At 50.8% G+C, this 22,746-nt stretch overlaps 1 protein-coding gene across 1 annotated transcript; it reads left to right on the forward strand.

The window, feature by feature from the left end:
- The first annotated feature begins 1,321 nt into the window (after window positions 1–1,321).
- On the forward strand, window positions 1,322–22,737 carry PLEKHA4 (pleckstrin homology domain containing A4). Its single transcript, XM_032388521.1, is given in 21 exon segments — window positions 1,322–1,734; window positions 2,185–2,274; window positions 2,887–2,994; window positions 4,327–4,399; window positions 4,514–4,614; window positions 4,773–4,882; window positions 5,461–5,676; window positions 6,037–6,316; window positions 7,176–7,250; window positions 8,367–8,414; window positions 8,558–8,638; window positions 8,783–8,929; window positions 10,361–10,459; window positions 13,364–13,420; window positions 13,422–13,505; window positions 14,591–14,690; window positions 14,764–14,840; window positions 20,157–20,318; window positions 21,208–21,266; window positions 21,679–21,791; window positions 22,114–22,737. Coding segments are annotated over 20 exon segments (2,334 nt in total). The 5' UTR covers window positions 1,322–1,734; window positions 2,185–2,190; the 3' UTR covers window positions 22,374–22,737.
- Window positions 22,738–22,746: the final 9 nt, after the last annotated feature.

Here is a 22,746-nt window from a genome sequence, read left to right on the forward strand (position 1 = left end):
CGTCACAGCCGGTCCGCTTCCTTCCTGGGGGGGGGAGGAGAGCATTGTTTTTACACAGTCCATTTTCACAGATGAGAAACTGAGGCTTGGGAATTAAGTCACTTGCCCGAGGTGGTCGCAGCAGAGTCTAGATTGAGGCGAGAACAAGAATGTAAGCGCCCTGAAGGCAGGCACTTGGCTTTGCTCACTGCTTTTTTTTCTCAGTGCCCGGGATATAGTAGGTGCTCAACAAATCCTGGGTGAGTGGACTCGAAACCAAAAACTCAGACTCCTTCCTGGTCTCAAGCACAAGGCTCCATACCTGGATTTCACCCACTTCAAACTCATACAAAAGCTCATACACAGGGGCGCCTGGGTGGCTCAGTTGGTTGAGCAACTGCCTTGGCTCAGGTCATGATCCCGGGGTCCTGGGATCAAGCCCCGCATCAGGCTCCCTGCTCAGCAAAGAGCCTGCTTCTCCCTCCCCCTCTGTTGTTCTGCCTGCTTGTGCTCTCTCTCTGTGTGTCAAATAAATAAATAAATAAAAATTAAAAAAAAAAAAAAAAAGAAAGCTCATACACAAATTGAAATCCTGGCTGGGTAGAACGACTGAACCTCATGGGGGTGGGGTCTCCTGCCACAAGTTCCAGGACCAGGTACACAGTCCCAATTCCCCACCCATCCCCCCTACCTGGTCCATAATTTTAGCCTCGAAATATGCCCAGGGACCATGTCTCCCTCCGGAGGGCAGCATCCTCAGTCTAGAACACAATTCTCACCTGGATCTGAGGTAGATGTTTGACATGGCCACCTGACCCCGCCCTAGCCATAATCCAGGAGTCCAGGGTCACTCTCTCCTCCCTGGAAAACCTGGACCCATCCGCTCAAACACATTTCCAGATGCCCGGCTCCATTAACAACTCAGGAGTCCTGACTCCAGGCTCACACCTTGTCAGGTACCCAGAAGTCTGAACCCCTCTAGTTCCAGGATCCCAGCTACCTTCCTTCAGCGTGCCAGTGGCCCGACCCCGGAGTCTGGGCCCTGCTCCTCCTCTCCAAACAGTTAGGAATCCCAGCCCAGCAGGGACCCAAGAGTCGGGGGGGGGGGGGGGGGGCCCCCCCCCCCCCCCCGGGGGGGGGGGGCCGGCGGGGGGGGGGGGGGGGGGGGGGGGGGGGGGGGGGGGGACACGGGGGGCGGGGTCAGCCGGGATTGGAAGGGGAGACCGCAGCGTGGGCGGCTGGCCGACCAGCAGGGAGGAAAGAGAATCGGAGAGGGGAGGAAGACAGAAGGGGAATCTGAGGGAGAGGAGGAAACAGCGTCGGTGGGGACAGAGAGAGAGAAGGAGGAAGAGCTTGAGGGTGAGGGAGAGAGAGGGGGAGAGAACGAGACGGAAACCTGAGGAGGAGAGACTCTGTAAGTCTGAGCGAAAAAGATCTGGAACAGAAACAGAAAGACTGGAAGGGAAAGTGCTGGGGGCGGGGGAGAGAGAATGAGTGAGAGGCGACTGAAAGAGAGAGATTAGAGACTGAGAGACAAGGTGAGGCCAGAGACAGAGACGCTCTGAAAGAAAGGGAAGAGTGATCAGAAGAGAGGAGAGACGAAAAGAAAAGCAAAACGCGCGTGAGTGAGCAGGTGAGAAGGGAGACAAGTCTGAGAGGTCGTCCCCCATCCCGCCAGAAAAGGAGGGACACTGCAGCTGGGGGCCTCAGCACTCACACGGCCCTCTTGCCCCCGCCCTTGGGACCCCAGAGCTGGTAAGTTCCCTGGCTCGCCTGGGAGGGACTGCCTGGGTGTGCATTCCTGGCATCCCAGAACTTGGCAGGGTTTTCTTGGGGGTGCGGGTGGAGGGCAGGAGACAGGTAGCTGGGGGCGGCCGGGAAGAGGCAGGGACTGGGGGCTCCCTGAGCACAGAGAGGGTCAAATTCCTGCCTAGAGTGCAGGGGGCAAGAATAAAGGAGCCCCTATTCTCTGTCTTGGGCTGCAGACAGCTGCCCCCTCCCCGCAGCTGCCAGTGCCGCCCACCTCTCTTGGCATCACTCTCGGTATGCAGTCCCGGGCCAGGGCCTCCCCCAGCCCCCCCGTCCCCAGACAACGGGCTCTTTCTCCTCAGCCTCCTCCGACCTGCGAGCCCCTGACCCCGTCTCTGTCCCCAGCCGGGTCAGCTGCAGAGACAGGCACACAGACCCTTTCTTTCTCTCCCTAAGCCCTTGATGGAGGAGGGCAGACCTCGGAGCAGCCTCAGCCTGGCCAGCAGCGCCTCCACCATCTCCTCGCTGGGCAGCCTGAGCACCAAGGTTCGAGGTTCTTGGAGGGGCTGGGGAGGAGGGCAGGGCTCTGGACTGCCCCATCCTCCTGTTTCCCAGCCCTGGGTTCCGTGCCAACCCAAAGGATTCCCGTTGTTAAGGGCAAGGACCCTTAGCGATGGGCTCCACCACACCTAGTAAGATCCCAGACTGCCCAACAGCCCCAGCTAGGAATTCACAGGCACTCCCAGCTGTCCCCACCCCTTGGATTTTCCTAATTCAACCAGAGTAACAGTCCCACTGGACTCCATGCACATCAGTTCTTTTTTTTTTTTTTTTTTTTAAGATTATTTATTTATTTGACACACAGAGAGAGAACACAAGTCGGCAGAGCGGCAGACAGAGGGAGAGGGAGAAGCAGGCTCCCCACTGAGCAGGGAGCCCGATGCGGGGCTCCATCCCTGGGATCATGATCTGAGCCGAAGGCAGCCGTTTAACCGACTGAGCCACCCAGGCGCCCCCATGCACATCCAGTTCTGATCTCAAAATTCAGTTTCCTCCTTGGCTTGGTGTCTAAGGGCAGCCGAGCCAGGGCCTTGGGTTGCCTGCATCCCACGGCACCCAAGACCATCCTGTTCATTTCTGTCCTCCTTCTCTCCTCAGAAGCCTACCAGGGCAGTAAGCAAGGTGCATGCCTTCGGGAAGAGAGGCAATGCTCTCCGAAGGGATCCCAACCTCCCGGTGCACATCCGAGGCTGGCTTCATAAGCAGGTGGAGTGAGCACAAGAAGGGAAGGGACACTGAGTGACGCTAGAGCTTGGGCCCCTGGCTGTTCCCTGTTTCTCTCCTTCCCAGTCTCCAAACGTGTTCCTTTTTTCTAACGAGGCTTTCCCCCTTTTTCTGTCCTTGTTCCCTGCACCCTTTCATTCATTCAGTGACCACTTCCAGAATATTCATAACATGCCAAGCCCAAATAAGACAAACAAGTATCTATAGTACGCTCAAGAGGGGGTGGGGCAGGGATGCGTACTACATTAGCATATTTCAGATTGTAGGAATTGCTCTGAAGAAATAACACAGGAGGATATGCACAAAAGTGGTAGAGGGATGAGGGCATCCTTTGACTCTTGGTCAGGGAAGGCGTCATTTGAGCTGAGAACGAACTGACGAGAAGGAGCCCATTATGCTAAGAGCTGGGGGACAGAGGGAATCTGAGAGCGACAGGCCCTATGGCAGGCCAAAGCTTGGGGTCTGGAGCCAGCCAAGGGTGGAGATAGGAGGGATGGCAGGGCAGTGGTTTGCAATGTGTCCCTGCTAGGAACTTGCTGGAAATGCAGACTGTCAGCCCCCGCCCACCCTAGATCTACTGACTCAGGAACTCTGGGGTTGGGACCCAGGAATCTGTGTTTTAATAAGCTCCCCTGGTGATTTTTATTAAGACCCAGGTTTGAGATTCCCTGCAAGCCAGTAAAAGAGGGGAAGGAATTTGAGATTTATTCTAAGTATGACGGTAGGCTCTGTTTTGAGCAGGGGACTCCCACCATCTGACATAACTGAAAAAGATCAACCTGACTTCTGTAGGAATGGATTATAGAGGAGAAGAGGGGCACAAGGTTGGAGATGGAATAGTTTTGGCAGAGGAGATGGGGAGACGCAGGATTCAGGTTAGGGCTCCCAGTGCCACCTTCCTGGCCTCTCTGTGTGTCTGACCCCGGAATAATCCAATCAAAAGTCTGAGTATATAAAGTCCCAGCCCACGGGTTGTACAGTAGCTCGTTCCAACCTTCTGGTAACTTCTCAATCCCCAATTGACAGATGAGAAAACACGAGTGTCCTAGCCAGGAAATGACTAGTCTAATGGCATAGTTCGAGAGGGGTGGAGCTAGGAGCCCCACTCAGGCCTGACCGAGTCCAGAATCTATGTGAGCTCAACCCCTAAACTCTGGCTTCCAGCTCTCCGGCTCAATCTATTGCAGCAAACATGTGTCTGTTCCTCTCCTCTTTCTGGGTTTCTCCGTCCCCGGGTGTCACTGTCTTTATTTCCACGTTTCCTCTCCCCACTCCCCTTCTACTCAGGCCTCCCTTCCCACTGTGTTTCCCCAGGACAGCTCCGGGCTCCGGCTCTGGAAACGCCGCTGGTTCGTCCTCTCCGGCCATTGCCTCTTCTATTACAAGGGTCAGTGCCCCGGCTGGCACGGGGTGGACGGGCCCCCTGCCCACCCTCCCTTTCCCTTAGCCTCTTGGCCTCCAGATCCCTGTGTGATCCCTGACCCCAGGCCCTCTTTTGCAGACAGCCGCGAGGAGAGCGTCCTGGGCAGCGTCCTGCTCCCCAGCTACAGTATCAGGCCAGATGGGCCAGGAGCACCCCGAGGGCGGCGCTTCACCTTCACCGTGAGTCCGTCCGTTCCCCGTGGGCACTAAGGCAGTAGGCCACGGGGGCAGCCATGGGAGCATCCATTATTGGAGATAAAAAGCCTTGACCAGGGCCCATGGCATCCTCCTTTTTAGAGGGCCCGGGCGTCCAGGTCCCCAGCTCTCTCTCCCCGCAGGCCGAGCACCCAGGCATGAGGACCTACGTTCTGGCTGCTGACACTCTGGAGGATCTGCGCGGCTGGCTGAGGGCGCTGGGCCGGGCCTCGCGCGCAGAGGGGGACGATTGGTGAGTATAGTTCCTGGCCACGCCCCTGACCTGTACCTCCAATCGGAGTCCATCTAATTAGTTCCAGCCCCCCTTTAGGCCCCGCCTCTTCAACGTCCAATCACACATCTTCTAGCTAAGGCGGCTCCGCCCTTCAGGCCCCACCTCCAGGGAACTTTATGTCTTCCAATCAGCAAAAAGTCTTTCTCTTCTAAACTCCGCCCACCATTTTGTCCAGCCCCCCCCTTCATCAATATTCCATATTCTGACTGGCTCCCTCAGAAGTCTCCACCCCCAAAGCTACCACTTAAGGAAAGTCAAATATAAAAAGAAAGGCTTTAGACAAACTGTCCCGGCTTTTCCCAAGTTTCATTCTGGGAATGAATGGAATGGAAACCCCAATGGACCTTGTAGCCCTGCACTAGTCACTTCCACACTCGAGGCCTCAGTTTTCCCATCTGCAAAGTGGGAACAATGATTTACCGTGCACCACTTACCCTTTATTCTGTGTAGGTTCCCGTGCGTTCACCCGTGAAATGGGAATAAGGGCTGTCATGAGGTACAGAGGAGTGATGTCTTTTTCTGTGCCCACTCGTTAGTGGGCGACCCAGGTCACCCGCACGTCCGCAGCCCGGAGAGGGCCCTGGCGGCCCCGGTGGTCCCCCGGAAGTGAGCAGAGGGGAAGAGAGACACGGCTTAGAGTCACCAGAGGTGGCTCGGCTCTCCAGAGGTCGTGGACGGTCCGGGCTGCTCACCCCCAGCCCCACAGCCGACCTCCAATCTGGACCTCGGATCCGGAGGACCAGGAGCCCGGAGTGAGTTGAGGGAGTCTGGGACAAGAAAGTTCTACGGGGCAGAGCGTCAGAGGAAAAGCTATGTTTGGGGGCATGGCCTAAGAGAAGGGCGGGGTCTGCGGCTGATTCGAGGTGCGGCTTTGTGCTTTCTCTCTTGAGTGGATGTGAGTTGCTGGAGTTCTTGTGAGGTCAGAACCCATAGAAAGGTAGTCCTAAGGAGATGCCACAAAGGGGGAAGTTTTTCAGGATCAGGCTAATAGAGAGGGGTTCTACTCTAGAGGGACAATGAGACTCACTGAAAGGGTACATGAGGCTGACTGGGTGGGTAGCAGGGTGAGGGGGCTCTAGTTCACCAGTTCCCCTATTCTCTCTGCCCAACAGCCTATTCACAGCCCTCTCTCGCCCTCCCTCCCCTCTGAGTCTCCCCCGGCCCCGGTCTGCTCCTGCACGCAGACCCCCTCCATCCTCCGGTGACATAGCACCTCTTGCCAGACCCCATACCCCTCTGAGTCGCATCGATGTCCGGCCTCCCCTGGATTGGGGCCCTCAGCGCCAGACACTCTCCAGGCCCCCCACTCCCCGGCGAGGACCCTCCTCTGAGCCTGGGGGAGGAAGGCCCCCCAGGAGTCCCCAGCACTGGAGTCAGGAGGCCAGAACACAGGTGAGCAGAGAGGTAATGGGGAGGGAGACTACATTTCCCATATGGCTATGGTCTGTCTTTCCAGGCTGGTCTGCAGGCCATGGTCCCCTGGGCATCATGGGGATTGTGTTTCAACATAATCACATCTGGGTTCAGATGTGAGGGGAAAGTGGACTTCATCTCCCATCAGTCCTCAGGGCCGTCTTTTCAGGCCAGTCTCTGGCCATTACACCTTAAGTGTTATGGGGATTGTAGTCCAGAATACTGTCCTCCAAGACAGTGCTGGGAGAGGTAGTCTGGAGTGCACCTGTCTTGTGTCTCCAGTTTAGCTTTCCAAGATGGTCACCTGCTATTTCCCCTGAGCATCATGGAATTGTAGCCCAGAATATCCACAGTTAAACACAAATGTAAGAGTGAGAGTAGATTGCAACTTCTATCGAACCCTGGGGCAGTTTTGCCAGGCTTGTCCATTTATTATCATCCTATGTGTTCCCACAGTGGCACAAAGCTGGAGAACAGGTAGTTGAGGAAGTTGCGGGGACCCAGTTGTGAACCTCAAAGAGTCTCCTAAGTCACATCAATTCTGGATGCACCCACTCTAATATTTGTTACTAAAACATGCCAAATTCTTTTTTTTTTTTTTTTTTTAAAGATTTTATTTATTTGACACAGAGAGAGAGACAGCTAGAGGGGGAATACAAGCAGGGGGAGCAGGAGAGGGAGAAGCAGGCTCCTGGCTGAGCAGGGGGCCCGATGCGGGGCTCGATCCCAGGACCCTGGGATCGTGACCTGAGCCGAAGGCAGACGCTTAACCGCTGAGCCACCCAGGTGCCCCAAACATGCCAAATTCTAAACATCTCTATTTCAATATTCCTCCCAGGCTCCCTCTGGCTCCTCCACATATCTCCAACTACCCCCGAGAGCTCCCGGGACACGGGCTTCCATGGTTTTATTGGTAAGTGTCCTGGGGCACCTCAAATCTGCCAGAGCCCCCTCCATTGCTTTCTTTGCTATGGAGAATGTCATCTCCTGGACTAGTGTGCATACAGAAGAGTGAATATTTCAAGGTCCCTTGACTGATGCTTCTATTAGTTTCCTAGGGCTGCCACAAACTGGGTAGCATATATATCGAATATCTCTCCATTCATTCATATCATCTTCTGGGTATTTATTTGTTTTAAATTTTTTTCCATAGAGATCTTATATGCTCTTGTTAAGATAACTCCTAAATTCCTGATAGTTTTTATAGCTATTTAAATGGTATCTTCTTTTTTTTTAATTATACTTTCTAGCTATGGATGGTGTAGAGATAGGCTATTGATGTTTGGAACTTCATCTTTCACCTGGCACCCTTGCTGAATTCTTTTAGTCTTTGTTTTTAAGTTTTTTTTTTTTTTTAAAGTAATCTCTACACCCAACGTGGGGCTCGAACTCAAGACCCCAAGAACAAGAGGCACATGTTCCACTAACTGAGCTAGTCAGGCGCCCCTAAATTCTCTTATTCTAATCACTCTTTGATTTCGTTGGTTTCTCTGGGTTGATGAGCATATCATTCCTATTCTTACACTTCTACTTGTTTCCTTTTTCTTTTCTTATAGCATTGGTCAAGATCTCTAATACAGTGTTAAACTGTAACAATAGTAGCGAGCATCCTTATTTTATTTTCAGTTGTAAAAGAAATGTCTAAATGTTCTCCATTAATTATAACATTGCTGAAGCTTTTTGATAACAGAGTCATTGGATCTTCCTAAAGCCAGGAATCTGGCATGTGGTCTCCTGAGGTCTGCTAAAGCTTGGAACGAAGCTAATAAGCGGGTGCCTGGGAGGATCAGTCAGTTAAGCATCCAACTCTTGATCTCAGCTCAGGTCTCTATCTCAGGGTCGTGAGTTGAAGCCCCAGGTTGGGCTCCACGCTGGGCATGGAGCTTACATTTAAAAAAAGGGAAAAAAAAAAAAAAAAAGCTACTAAGGAGAAGGGGGTCTATCAATAGAAACAGGGCTTGACTGAGCACTGAGCTACAATAAAGGCCTGTCTGTCCATGTGACCCCTGGCTTTTCTCCTTCTCCTCAGCCAGGTCCCCCCCTGGACTCAAGTTTACCCCAAAGCTTAGAGACAGATGTAAGTTTCTGTGGTCTAAACCCTTCCAAGTACTCAGAGTTGGGGAAGAATGCTTTAGATGGTGGTGGGGGTGGGGAGTGGCAGGGAGGACAGGGGAAGAGCCAGGTCTGGTCCATAAGTAGCACCTGTTCTCCTTTCTCCAGACTCTGTTGACCAAGTTGTGTGGGCAGGACCGGCTCCTGAGGAGGCTGCAGGAGGAGCTAGACCAGAGGCAGGAGGAGAAGGTATGAGGCTCTGAGATGGGGAAGGACATGTGGCCTCTCCCTTCCTGCTCCCCAGGACACCCAAGGATTTGGGAGGACACCTTTTCTCTATCCCTGGGGCTGAATGTGGATTCAGAAGCCTAACCACCCTCCCTTTTGGTGCAGGAGCAGCTAGAAGCTGCCTTGGAGCTGACCAGGCAGCAGCTGGGCCAAACCAGAGAGGCTGCGGCTCCAGGGAGGGCGTGGGGGCACCAGCGCCTCCTGCAGGACCGACTGGTCAGTGTGAGGGCTACTCTTTGTCACCTGACTCAGGTGAGCATCTGAGAAGGGGCATGCCCTCCCAGGAGGACTCTACAGGGTGTTAGCGAAGGGAAACCCGACAGCAGAAGCTCATGGGAAGGTTGTTCTTGAGAATTCTGCTCTCCCCAAGTTTTTTTCTTTTTTAGGGGAGTGAGAGGCAGAGGGAGATGGAGGGAGAGAATCTTAAGCAGGCTCCACGCCCAGCGCGGAGCTGGACCCCGGGCTCCATCTCACGACCCTGAGATCATGACCTGAGCCGATATCAAGAGTCGGGTGCTTCACTGATGGAGCCACCCAGGTGCCCTCCCCCCACCCCAAGTTTTAAATCAGTCATCTTGACAGTCTTAGAGGGCGAGGGGCAAGCAGCCAAGAAACAGGAGACTTAATTTAGTGAGTTGAGAGGGTGAATTTAATATGGGCTTCCTAGCTTTGAATCTCAACTCCGACTCCTATTCATTGTAGCTGTGTCACCTTAGAGAAGTTACTTAACCCCTCTGGGCCTTAGATACCTCTTATGTAAACTTGAAATAATAAAAATAGTATTTACTTCATGGAGTCATTATAAGAATTTCATAAATACATATATTTATACATAACATACATGAATGAATGAATATTTAACACTGATGTATTATATTTAATATAGAATGTATTTTATATATTTATATATCTTATATATAGCATATAAATATATACATATATAAATATAAATCATATAAATGTCATCTAAATATATACCTTAGAAGTGTATATGAGGGCTCCTGGGTGGCTCAGTCGGTTCAGCGTCTGCCTTCGGCTCGGGTCGTGATCCCAGGGTCCTGGGATGGAGTCCCGCATCGGGCTCTCTGCTCAGCGGGGAGTCTGCTTCTCCCTCTCTCTCCAATAAATAAATAAAATCTTAAAAAAAAAAAAAAAAAGAAGAAGAAGTGTATATGAGTATTTAACAGGTGCCTGGTATATGGTAAGAAATATTAGCTATAATTATTATCTGTAAAATGGAGACATTAATAATACTTACCTCATGAGAATTAAATGAGAGCTAAGAACAGTGCCTGGCACATGGTAGGTGCCTAATCAATGTTAACTGCTATGATGATGGTGATGCTTTCCCGGGGGCACTTGGGGCTCGTGATCTTGACTGTCCCAAGAGCTTATTGGATCTGTAGAGTCTATCTCCCTAGGGAAGTTCAAAGGTAGTCAGAGAATTTAGGAAAATCTGTTATTTGTCTACACTAGCAGCTCATTGGAATGGCAGGTTCCATATAGACTCTGGGGATCCTAGTGACTGAGCGAAGAGGCTCTTGGGAATTGTAGTGCATATACCCCCCAGGGCACTAGGGACCAGGCTTCTCTTCCTCCTCCTCAGCTGGGAAAAAATGGAGTGGGGAAAGATCTGGTGGGTGGGCATACTAAACCTGTGTCTCCCCCTTTTTGGGACCTGAGGAGCGAGAGCGGGTTTGGGATGCATACAGCAGTCTGGAACAGGAGCTGGGCACCTTGAGGGAGACCCTGGAGTACCTGCTACACCTTGGTTCCCCCCAGGTATGTCCCCCAACTCCACCCTCTCCGCCATCTTCCCCTGAAAACCCCTTGGGCATTGAAGCCCCTCCCACTTCATTTCAAGCTCCTCCCCCCTGTCATTGCCTTTCATTTTAAACCCCTTTTTGTACTTGAGATCATGCCCTTCATTTGAAGACCTGTCTCAGGTTCGGAACCACTCTCCCCTCTAGTTCTAAATCTCTCCTCTAATTTTGAAGCCCTGTCTTCCAGTTCAAAGCTCCACCCCTCAGCCCTGTCCCCATCCTGCCTCCTGACTTTTGCTGTTATATTTATCCTCTGGAATTTCTAGTTCTAAATCCAATCCCTTGGTTCAGGCTCCGCTTCTGAAGTATAAGCCTCCTTGCTTAGCTTCAGATCCACTTCTTCATCCTTTTTTTTTTTTTTAAGATTTTATTTTTAAGTAATCTCTACACCCATGGTGGGGCCTGAACCCACAACCCAGAGGTCAAGAGTCACAAGCTCCACTGAGTCAGTAAGGAGCCCCTCCCCCCACTTCTTCAATCTAAGCCTAATAATTGAGTTTCTGAAACATATATCTTTAGTTTAAAATGTTGACTTCCTTTTTTGTAAGATCTATTTATTTATTTTAGAGATGGGGGAGGGGCAGACAGAGAGGGAGAGGGGGAGAGAGTCTTTTTTTTTTTTTTTTTTAAAGATTTTATTTATTTATTTGAGAGAGAGAATGAGACAGAGAGAGAGAGCATGAGAGATGGGAGGATCAGAGGGACAAGCAGACTCCCTGCTGAGCAGGGAGCCCGATGCGGGACTCGATCCCGGGACTCCAGGATCATGACCTGAGCCGAAGGCAGTCGCCTAACCAACTGAGCCACCCAGGCGCCCGGGGAGAGAGTCTTAAGCAGACTCTGGGCTGAGATCATGACCTGAGCCAAAACCAAGAGTCAGATGCTCAACTGACTGTGCCACCCAGGCACCCCTTAAATGTTGACTTCTAGGGGTGCCTGGATGCTTAGTTGATTAAGTGTCTGACTCTTGATCTCAGGTCTTGAGATCGGGGTGGTGGGTTTAAGCCCAAAAAAGGAAATTAAACAAACTGTTGACTTCCAGTATGAAATGCATACTCACAGATTTAAGCTCTGCTCTCTTCATGTTAAATCCATTCCCTTTCTTCCTAAAATCCACCCTTCAACTCTAATCCCCCAACAATTAGTGTTAAATATCTCTCAGCACCAGCAATATACAAAAAGAACCAAATTAGCTTTATTACAGGAATGCAAGGTTAATTTAACACTTGAAAATCAGTCCATGTATTTCACCACATTTTAAAATTTATTTTTATTTGTTTATTTATTTATTTATTATTTTTAAAGACTTTATTTATTTATTTGACAGAGAGATAGATAGCGAGAGAGGGAACACAAGCAGGGGGAGTGGGAGAGGGAGAAGTAGGCCTCCCGCGGAGCAGGGAGCCCAATGTGGGGCTCGATCCCAGGACCCTGGGATTATGACCCAAGCCGAAGGCAGACGCTTAACGCCTGAGCCACCCAGGCGCCCCTCACCACATTTTTTTAAAAAGGAGAAAAGGCACATGATCATCTCAATAAATGCAGGAAAAACATTTGACTAAATTTAATATCCATTAATGATAAAGGCTCCCAGCAAAATAGGAATAGAAGGGAACTTCCTTAATCTGATAACACATCTATAACAAACCTACAGCAAACATAACTGGCAGTGAAATATTGAGAATTTTCTGCCTGATAGCTGGAATAAGACGAGGGTGTCTGCTATTACCAGTTCTAGTTAACATTGTACCAGGGGTCCTAGACAGTACAAGTCTAGGAAATAAAGGTGTAAGGACCAGAGAAGTAAATCTGTTTTTTATTTACAGATGACACATGATTGTATAAATGTAGAAAATTCAAAATAATCTCCAGCTAAGCTATTAGAATAAACAAATTCATCAAGGTCACTGAATGCAAGGATAATATGCAAAAATCAATTATCTTCTTGTATGTTAGTACCAAATGAATAGAGAATAAATATTTATAAGCAACAGTGTTTGTAATTGACATAAACAAATTAAATATCCAAGAAGAAATCTAATGAAATATATACAAGACATCTATTCTGAAAGCCACAAAACGTCATTGAGAGAACTTAAAGAAGACCTAAATAAATGGAGAGATATACCATGTTCGTGGATAGGAAAGATACATAAAGTAAAGATGTAGTCTCCCCAAATTGATTTAGAATCCCAATACAAATCTGGGAGGTTTCTACGTAGAGATTGACGGGCTGACTCTAAATTGTGTCTGGAAGTGCAAAAGACTAAGAGTAGCCAAGGCAACCTCCAAGAGCAAAGCTGGAGGACTAAGGCAAATAAATGTCAAGTCTGACTGTAAAGCTACAGTTAATAAGACAGTGTAGTTTAGGGACGCCTGGGTGGCTCAGTCGGTTAAGCCTCTGCCTTCGGCTCAGGTCATGATCCCAGGGTCCTGGGATCGAGTCCCGCATCGGGCTCCCTGCTCCGCGGGGAGCCTGCTTCTCCCTCTGCCTCTGTCTCTCTCTCTGTCTCTCATGAATAAATAAATAAAATCTTTAAAAAAAAAAAAAAAGACAGTGTAGTTTAGACAAATGGACCAAAGAAATAGAATAGGGTATTCAGAAACAGACTCACATATTTATATGCTCACCTATGTATAACAGGTCACACTTTAGAGCAGATTAGAAAAGACCATGTTTGTGGTAAATGGTGGTGGGTCAATGGGATATCCATATGGAAATGGATATCCACAAGTATAACCTCCCCATGCGTACATAATCCATTTAGGACTCCATAAATATAGCCTCACTGATTTCAGACCCAACTTTAATCCTCCTGGCATTTTCCCACCTTTGAATAACAGATTTCTTTCCTCCTCCCAGGACAGAGCATCTGCTCAGCAGCAGCTATGGATGGTGGAAGACACGCTGGCAGGTCTGGGGGGGCCCACAAAAGCCACCCCCCAACACTGAACCTGACTCCCCATCCCCCGCACTCCAAGGCGAGGAGTCATCAGAGAGGGAGGTGAGACTCACAAGCCTCTCTCCCCACCCCCAGCTTCCTGTCCCATCTGCACAATTCATCACCCACTTAACCTTTTTCTCTCTCCCTTTCTTTCTCTCAGCTAACCATCCACAGGCAAGTATCCTAAACTCCAGAAGCCTTTGTTTCTTTGTTATCTTGTGATCGTAGTCCAGCGTTATGCTGGAGCCAGCTCCCAGCACCTCCCAAAAGCCACTTCTGTGCATCTCATCTCAACTCCGTATTCAGTGATGTCATATTGGTAGCTTGAAATTGACCATGGTGGGAGTATTTGCACCACAGAGATTGGCCAATGCTGCAAACCAGGGCGGTTTTCTCCCAGAGAGGCATTTATTCAACATTTACGAGACACCGCTGATCATAACCCTCAACTTGTAGGGTTCTGTAAAAAGGAGAGATGATGATTAGAAAGTGTCTGACACGGAGTAGGCCCTCAGGAGGCAGGAGCCTCTGTTGTTGTAGTTGGGTTAGAGCTGCTGTGGGCCTTGACCATCTGATTGTGTATCCGAGAGACCTGGGTTCAGATCCAGCTCTGCCATCTTTGATCTCAGCCGTCGACTTCATTCTTGGGGCCTTGGCTTCTCCCTATGTCAAATAGGGATAATAATTGCTGCTTTGCAGGTTTATGGAGGGGATTCAATGCGATCTTCATATCAAAGATGAAATGTGGCCCAGAGAGGTAAAGTAACTTGCCCAGGGTCACACAGCTCATAAATGGCAGAGCTGAGATTTGAAACCAGATTGGTTTTCAATCTGACTCCTATTCATGCTGTGTCTTGGTTGCTGAGTGTCTGAGAAATAGTAAGAATGATGATGATAGGGGCGCCTGGGTGGCTCAGTCATTAAGCATCCGCCTTCGGCTCAGGTCATGATCCCAGGGTCCTGGGATAGAGCCCCGCATCGGGCTCCCTGCTCGGCGGGAAGCCTGCTTCTCCCTGTCCCACTCCCCCTGCTTATGTTCCTCTCTTGCTGTCTCTCTCTCTGTCAAAAAATAAATAAAATCTTAAAAAAAAAAAAAAAAAAGAATGACGATGATAAGCATTATTCTCCTTTCCTGACCCCTCCAGAGCCTGCCTGAGTCCTTGGAACTAAGCTCATCCCGGTCCCCTGAGGCTGACTGGGGACGGCCCCCCGGGGGCGACAGAGACCTCTCCAGCCCTCGCTCAGGTGAGCGTCCTGGGCTGGATGGGACTTGCTTGGCATTCCCTGCCCTCACCAAGTCCCTATTCTGCACTCCCAGGTCTTGGATCTCCAAGGGTCTCCCGGGCCTCCAGCCCCGAGAGTCGCCGGCCGGCTTCCCCACAACCAGGAACCAAGGTAGGTGGTCCATCCGCGCGTCCTCAGGCCCATCTGTAACCCTTTAACCCGACCACCACCCACTCTGGGCAAACAGCTGGGAGAAAGGAGTTCTGAGATCATGCCCCAGAGCAGAGAGAGTGAGATTTGTTGAGAGTGCTGGGATTGAATTTTGTCTCTGCTAATTCTAAGCCGTGTGACTTTGGGTCTGTTATGAAACCTCTCAGCCTGCGTGTGCTCATCTGCAAAATGGAGCTCCTAGCACCCCACTCCCCCATCCCCGCCAGAGCTGATGTGAAGATTCAAATTGGATCTCAAACTAGGGTTGAAAATAGTGCTTAGGGATGCCTGGGTGGCTCAGTCAGTTAAGCATCTGCCTTCCACTCAGGTGGTGATCCCAGGGTCCTGGGATCGAGCCCTGCGTTTGCCCCTCCCCATCTCCCTCCCCCTGCTCCTGCTGTCTCTCACTATCTCTCTCTCTCTCAAATAAGTAAAATCTTTAAAAAAAAAAAAAGAAAAAGAAAGAAAGAAAGAAAAGAAAATAGTATTTAGATGTAGTAAGGACTTCATTCATTCATTTGAAAATATTTATTAAATATCCTCATGGCTGGGGGCGCCTGGGTGGCACAGTTGGTTGAGCATCCCACTCTTGGTTTTGGCTCAGGTCGTGATCTCAGGGTCGTAAGATGGAGCCCCGAGTTAGGCTCTGCACTCAGCCCGGAGTCAGCTTGAGATTCTCTCTCCCTCTGCCCCTCCCGCTCGTGCGCTCTCTCTCTCTCTCAAATAAATAAAATAAATCTTAAAAATATATATATATCTTCATGGCTGTCCAATAAGGTAGCCGGTAGCTACATCGGACTATTTAAATTTAAATGAATTAAAAGGAAATAAAATTAATTAATTAATTAATTTAAAGATTTTATTTATTTGACAGAGAGAGACACAGCGAGAGAGGGAACACAAGCAGGGGGAGTGGGAGAGGGAGAAGCAGGCCTCCTGCTGAGCAGGGAGCCCAGGACCCTGGGATCATGACCTGAGCCAAAAGCAGACGCCCAACGACTGAGCCACCCAGGCGCCCCGAAATAAAATTTTTAAAAAATCGCTTGCACTCACTGCATTTCTGGTGCTTAGGGGCCACCCGTGTGGCTGGAACCGAGTGAGCGAGCGAGGGAGAGAGGGGTGGAGAGGAGAGGAGAGACGGGTATTGGCGGTGTGGGGCTTGTGGTTCAAGGTGCGCCCCGCGGAGGGTTCTGAGCTGCGATAAGCGGGAGCCGGCGCCCTCTGCCGGCCATGCGGGGAACAAGCTGTGGGGCGAGCTCCGAGGCAGGGGACCCAGTGAGGACAGTCCAGGCGGGAGATAACCTAACTTCCACTAGGTTAAGTGGAAGAACTGGAGATGTTGGTTGAGAGGAAGGTAGATTATAGTTATACCGATCTTCAAACTTTATCCAAAACCCTGGGGACCAGATGTAATGCAAAATGCCAAAATTTGCAGATTCTAGGGTCGCCTGGGTGGCTCAGTAGGCTAAGCGTCTGCCTTTGGCTCAGGTTATGATCCCGGGGTCCTGGGATCGAGCCCCGCATCCGGCTCCCAGCTCATCGGGGAGCCTGCTTCTCCCTCTCCCACTCCCCCTGCTTGTGTTCCCTCTCCGCTATGTCTCTGTCAAATAAATAAAATCTATAAATAAATAAATAAATAAATCCTCCAGCAGCGTCTGGCACAGCGCCCTTAATCAGACACATTACATTCCTCTAGCAATACTATGAATATTCATACTTAAATGGGGCTCAGTTTATAAATAACCTCTCAATTTAAACTTGTGGTTTTCAAAAATAGAGCAATGAACAACTAAATGATTGATCGAGTCAGAGTGGAATAAAAATGGATTATAAATATCATACACTTTTTATTTCTTATTTTTTAAAAGATTTTATTTATTTTTTTATTTGAGTGAGAGAGTACAGGTGAGCGGGGGGTGGGGGGAGGTGAGGAACAGAGGGTTAGGAGAGGGACAAGCACACTCCTCACTGAGCACGGAGCCCAATGCAAGGCTTGATCTCATGACCCTGAGATCATGACCTGAGCCACCTAGGCGCCCCTGGGAGGTCTCGTTTTAATTGAGCAAACCAGTTGGAATCTCTTGGTCCCTGATACACATACACTGTTGAAGATCAGCAATGAACTGTGTAGCAGCTGAGGGACCCCAAGATGGGCCACTTTGGCATGATGATTATTCTGAGCTGAAGGTAGTTGAGACCCTACGGGCTCAAGAGAAACTTTTGCCCCTCCCCTAACTACATAGAAGAATCTAGATTGGGGGTCTTTCCCAGATGAAAGGTTATTAGCTGAGATAAATGTTATCTGAGTGACCCATCTGTAGGACAAGGCAACCATCTAATTCCTAAACCTCTGCTCTTTTAATCACCCTGTGAAGTGTGATTTTCCTTTCCTTTCCCATGAAGTCCCAGACCGCTGCCCCCTTCTCCCTGGTTCAGAACGACACACATAACCTCATTTTGCCCGACTGCCTCTGGAATTTCCATGTCCGTGTGGATTCCCCATGCGTACCCTATGAAACCTGAATTTCTCCACTTAATGCTATCTCGAGCTATCGAGAGAGAGGGAGAGAGAGAACATGAGTTGGGGGTAGGGGCAGAGGGAGAAGCAGGCTCCCCACTGAGCAGGGAGGCGGACACAGGGCTTGATCCCAGGACCCTGGGATCATGACCTGAGCTGAACGCAGATGCTTAACTGACTGAGCCACCCACGCACCCCAAGGATCTACGCTTTTGAGCTGAATTTGCTGGGTGATGAACCTCTGCATCACGACCTCTATTTTTCTATGGCTCCCCCCATCCGAAAGCTGGTAGAGGGGTCCTGCAGGAAAAGCTTGGCTTCTGGTCTTGGCAGGACCATTCTGATGCCCACAAAAAAGACATAAGCAGATGACCAATCCAAGCAGTGTGTTAGGAGGGCCAAGGAGCTGCCGCTTCTCCCTTCTCCCCTGAGCTTTGAGGGGTGGTAGCTGCAGGAAGAAATCTCAAATCCCTTTATTTGCTCAGCATATAGAGGCCTGCTGGGATCCAGGCCCTGTGGGAGGGGTTGGGGGTCCAGCCAAGAATTAAACCTGATGCTCCCGTCTGATGGGAGAGAGATACAAATCCAATCCTACATAACCGACAGGGATAAGACTCAAAGCATCAGGAAGCCTTTTAAAGGATAGGGAAGTTGGGGGGCCTGGCTGGCTTGGTTGGTAGAGCATGGGACTCTTAATCTTGGGGTTGTTAGTTCGAGCCCCACATTGGGCGTACAGATTGCTTAAAAATTAAATTTTTTTTTTTTTAACAATTGGGAAGCTGAGTCCGGATGAGTGAAAAAAAGATGTGGGCCATGCAGAAAATGGTCCTTCAAACAGAGGGTGCAAGCTATATGTGCAACAGCATGGAGGTGATCCCGACAGAGGCTGCTAGTCTGTGTTGGAGGCAAAGCTGAATGTATGACTTGCTTAAGACAGACCTATTCTCGTAAGATGCAGTCTCCGCAAGCAAAGCGGAGAGCCGATGTCCTACAGTGGGGAGTTCCGAAATTGCTGGATTCCGGAGGCAGGAGTGTTTAGGACTGGGAGCTTTGGCTCAGGTCATGATCTCGGGGTCCTGGGATGGAGCTCCTGTTTCCTGGAGGATTCAAAGCCAGCAGGCTGTAAATGGCTACAATTATCTGCCTACTTGGGCTGTGTCTAAAACAAGTGGGTGTGTGAACCTTAGAATTTGGTGATGGCGGCTTGGGGCCAATGGGCTGGCCCACTGGGAAGAAGAAATATAGGGTCAATATACAGGGGCCATCATTTTTACAGCAGGTGGACCTGTGACTCACAATTGCCCAGATCAGAGCCAACCAGAGTAAACTGGCCCTGTACCAGGCAGCTGATCCCAAGCCGGCTCCCTAAAATCTTCTAGTAGGAGGCTGCAGCTAAAGGTTCTCTTCCCTCTGGTTTTGTTTGTTGAGACAACAAATGGATTGTCTTCGGGTCGTAGGCTAGAAGTCCAAAATCATGCTCCTTCGGAAGGCACCCGGGAAGGGTCTGTTCCCAGACATCTGATAGTCCCTTGACTGGTGGCAAGAGAACTCCAGGTGTCCCCTGGCATTCTTGCTGTATGCGTTTGTGTCCACATGGCCCCCGTTTCCTGAAGGATGACACATGTCTGCAGCAGGAGAGATCTGTCGCCCTGGCCTGGTTCCTGCCCGAATGACAACCTTCCTGCATTTCATCCCCAGTCTGTCCCCTTCAGTTCAGGCTGGTGGCATTTCTGCTGAGCTGATTTCCTGGACCCACACGTCACATGTCTAATCTCTCAGCAAACGGGTGTCCAGCCACGCCCTTGGGATTATCTCCAGAGTTCTGGTTTCATTTTAGTGGGTTTTTCTTCTTTTCCTTCTCCTTCTCCTTCTCCTTCTTCTTCTTCTTCTTTTTAAAATTTATTTGACAGAGAGAGACACACTGAGAGAGGGAACACAAGCAGGGGGAGTGGGAGAGGGAGAAGCAGGCTTCCCACTGAGCAAGGAACCCGATGCGGGACTCGATCCCAGGACCCTGGGATCATGACCTGAGCCGAAGGCAGACGCTTAACGACTGAGCCACCCAGGCGCCCCTTTTCTTCTTCTTTGATTTATCTCTGTCCTCTTGCATTTTAAGTTCTTAAGGCTAGAGGTCCATGATGGAGGTGTCAGCGGAACTGTGCTCCCTCTGAAGGTGCCGGGGAAGGATCTGTTTCAGGCCTCCGTCCTAGCTTCTGGAAGGTCCTTGTCTTGTGGCCGCCCACTCCACTTATCACATGGCGTTATGGTGTTGTCCCTGTTGTGTCATCCATCTGGTTTCGGGAGCAAGAGAGCGCTCACAAAGCCTTCTCAAAGGCCAACCCAAACGGATCCTCTTGACAATTTAGTGAATGCATCTCATTCCTCCTGCATTTCTGTCTAAGCTGACTCAGAGTTGTTTTTCATCACAAGGAACCCAGAGTTGACAACCCGGCTCCTAATTACCAGTGTGAGGAAGCTGGGCATGTCCAGGACATGTGGGTGTTTGTTGGGCTGTGGCTTTGGATTCGAACAGGGCAGCAGATGGAAATGAGGCCAGGGGGGCGGGTGGGGCCTCAAACACCTTTGTCCTGAGGGTGCTTGGAGGCATGGGAGGATGGCTTCAGCTCTGGCTGCAGAAAGATCCTTCTGAGTCTAGTGATGAACTTACTGGAAAGCGCAACACTGAAGGCCGAGAGGTTCAGGGAAGAGAGAAAGAGGAGGCCCAGGTTGGGGCCTCAAGGTGTTTCTCATCTCCCCAGGCCCCCCTCGCCCGGCCTCGGATGAGTGCTCAGGAGCAGATGGAGAGAATACGCAGAAACCAGGAGTTTGGACGACCTCTCCCTCGCCCGGCCTCCCCCCGGCTTCTCACTCTGGGGGGGACGCTGTCCCCAACCAGACGCCAGCCTGACACAGAACCGAGGGTGAAGGGAACAGAGGGTGCAAGGTGGGGCGGTGGGGTGGTAGTGGATCCTCTGTTCCTAGTGTGAGCCTCAGTTTCCCTCTCTGTAAAATAGGGATTTCCCTCCCTCTTTACCCAGAGCTGGGTTTCCAAGTTCACCCCAAAGTGTACCTATGCTGGTGGCTCCCCTTGTGGGGTGGGGGCGGGGGAGGCAGAGACCTCTTCACCAATGTTTTTCCCTCAGGATGGGGGTCACAGGTCTGGACTGTGGGCCCTGCTTTTTTTTTTTTTTTTTTAGTTACTATGTATTATCAAAGGGGGGGAAAATGAGCAAGTAAGGAAATGATTATATTCATACCGTCACAATGGGGAGAGCCTTCCAGATCTGAAGATAAGAGTCTCTCGGCCGATGGTTTCATCTGAGACTTTCCTAGGGAGTAATTAGACAAGTCATAGGTAGGGTGATTTTACAGCTGGGATTATTTCTGTAATCAGGAGGCGTCTCAGTCAGCGGAACACCAAATGTTTATCTCTCTGTCTAGTTAGTATTAGGGGGATGAGCAGTTCAGCTAATTCCTTATGAGCCAAAAATTGTGAATTTGGAGGGCCTGTTCCTGGCCTTGTCATAGGTAAATAAGGGGGTGATCATCTGTCAGTCCTGTGGAGGTCATAGGAAGGAAGAGAGGTTCTGTGGTAAGCCATTTCCCAGAACGCAAAAGGATGTGTGTTGGGGGGTGGGGGTGGGGGCGGATTTTCTTAACTCTTGCTGTTTTCCAGGAATGCATGTAAAGTTAAACATTGTCTCTGGGGCAATTTCATTCCCTCTCTGAGCCCCCTTCATTTCACCCTCAAAATGAGCACGTGGGCACTTCCAGGTGAGGAGGAATTTTAAGGCCCCAATTCCTTTGCAGCCTGTCCAGGGACACTCAGGAGCCCCCAAATGGCTCAGAAGCTCTGGATCCTGGAGCAGGTAAAGAACTGGAGAGTGGGGCAAAAAGCAGGAAATCAATTTCCAAAGGGAAGGCATTATTATTGCTGTCTTTTGAGTACTAAAGTACAGACTGCAGAACCTTCTAGAGTTGCTTGACTTCCTGGGGCATCAGAAAGCACCTAGATCTACAGGAGAACTGCAGTTCCCCAAACTGCAGAACTGGGTCGATATCAAACTCCGCTCCTGCGTCAGGAAAGCGGGTGAAATGTAGGGAGGACTAGACTACAAATCCCACAACGCGCGCAGGCCTCCATGAGGGCCACACCCTGTTTAAAGTCCTTTAGGGACATGGCCTAAGGACTACAACTCCCAGAAGGACGCGCGTGGCACTGCAGTACTGGCTAATTGTCGACGTCCCCCAGATCTCTCTCTCTCTCTTTTTCTTTTTTAGTCCGAGGAATACCACCCCTTATTTGCCGACAGCCGAAGGGCACCGGGAGAGAGTCCTCAGCCTCTCTCAAGCTCTGGCCACTGAGGCATCGCAGTGGCACAGAATGATGACGGGTGAGGAGGGGCTGGGGACCTTGGACTCCTGGGTTTGGGGGAAGAGGGGTTTTGGGGAAGAGGGACCCAGAGCCTGGAATCCTTGGTTCTGGTCGGGAGGGTTCTGGGAGCTGCTGGGATCCTATGTCTGGATGGGGAGAGTGCCGTAGAGGGTTTTTGGGAGTTCCAGATCCCAGGCAGGAGGAGACAGGAGTTCAACACTGTTGGATCTGGGGGTGGAGGTGGGGCGCCAGGCCTGTGGGTCTGAGGGAGGAGGGGACTGAGGGTCCGGACTCCTGTGTGCCAAAGTTTGCCATTCTCACTGTCCACTCGTGCCGTCCAGGTGGAAACTCGGACTCCCGAGGAGACCCTCTTCCCCCTGCGCCACCGCCTCCGTCAGACCCCACCCCCCAGGTGACCTCGCCCCCAAGATCTCCAGTGGCTAATTCCCGCTCCGCCGGGTTCTCCCGCCGAGGTAGTGGGCGCGGCGCAGGCCCCGCCTCCTGGGAGCCCACGTGGGAATCCGGGACCGCCCCTCCCGCCATGACCCAAGAGGAGGGGGCGTGGCCTCTACGAGTCACGCTGCTGCAGTCCAGCTTCTGACCCGCCCGAGCGCCGCAGCCCGTCGGAGCGTGGGGGCGGGGCCCGGAGGAACCGCCCCGCGATCTGGAGCCACTCAGGGCGCCTGGGGGCGTGGTCTGGTCCTCGTTGGCTTGGGGAGGGAGACGTTCCTATGGCCAAAGTTTGGTTTTCCCAACACTTGTCCAAATTCGGATTAAAACTTTGAACTTTTAGTCAATAGCTTTCTCTCTGTCTGTCTGAGGTTGTGACGCTGGGGTCTCTTCGGGACAGAGCTGGAGTCGTGGACTCCTGTGTCTTGAGGGTCTGGAACCTGTAGGTCTGGAAACGGAGGGAGCTGGGGCCTGGATTCCTGGGTCTGAGGGAGGAAGGGGCTGGACGCCGTAAATCCTGGGTT

This window comes from Phoca vitulina, unplaced genomic scaffold, assembly GCF_004348235.1.
Source record: "Phoca vitulina isolate PV1807 unplaced genomic scaffold, GSC_HSeal_1.0 scaffold52, whole genome shotgun sequence".
Taxonomy (NCBI): Eukaryota; Metazoa; Chordata; class Mammalia; order Carnivora; family Phocidae; genus Phoca; species Phoca vitulina.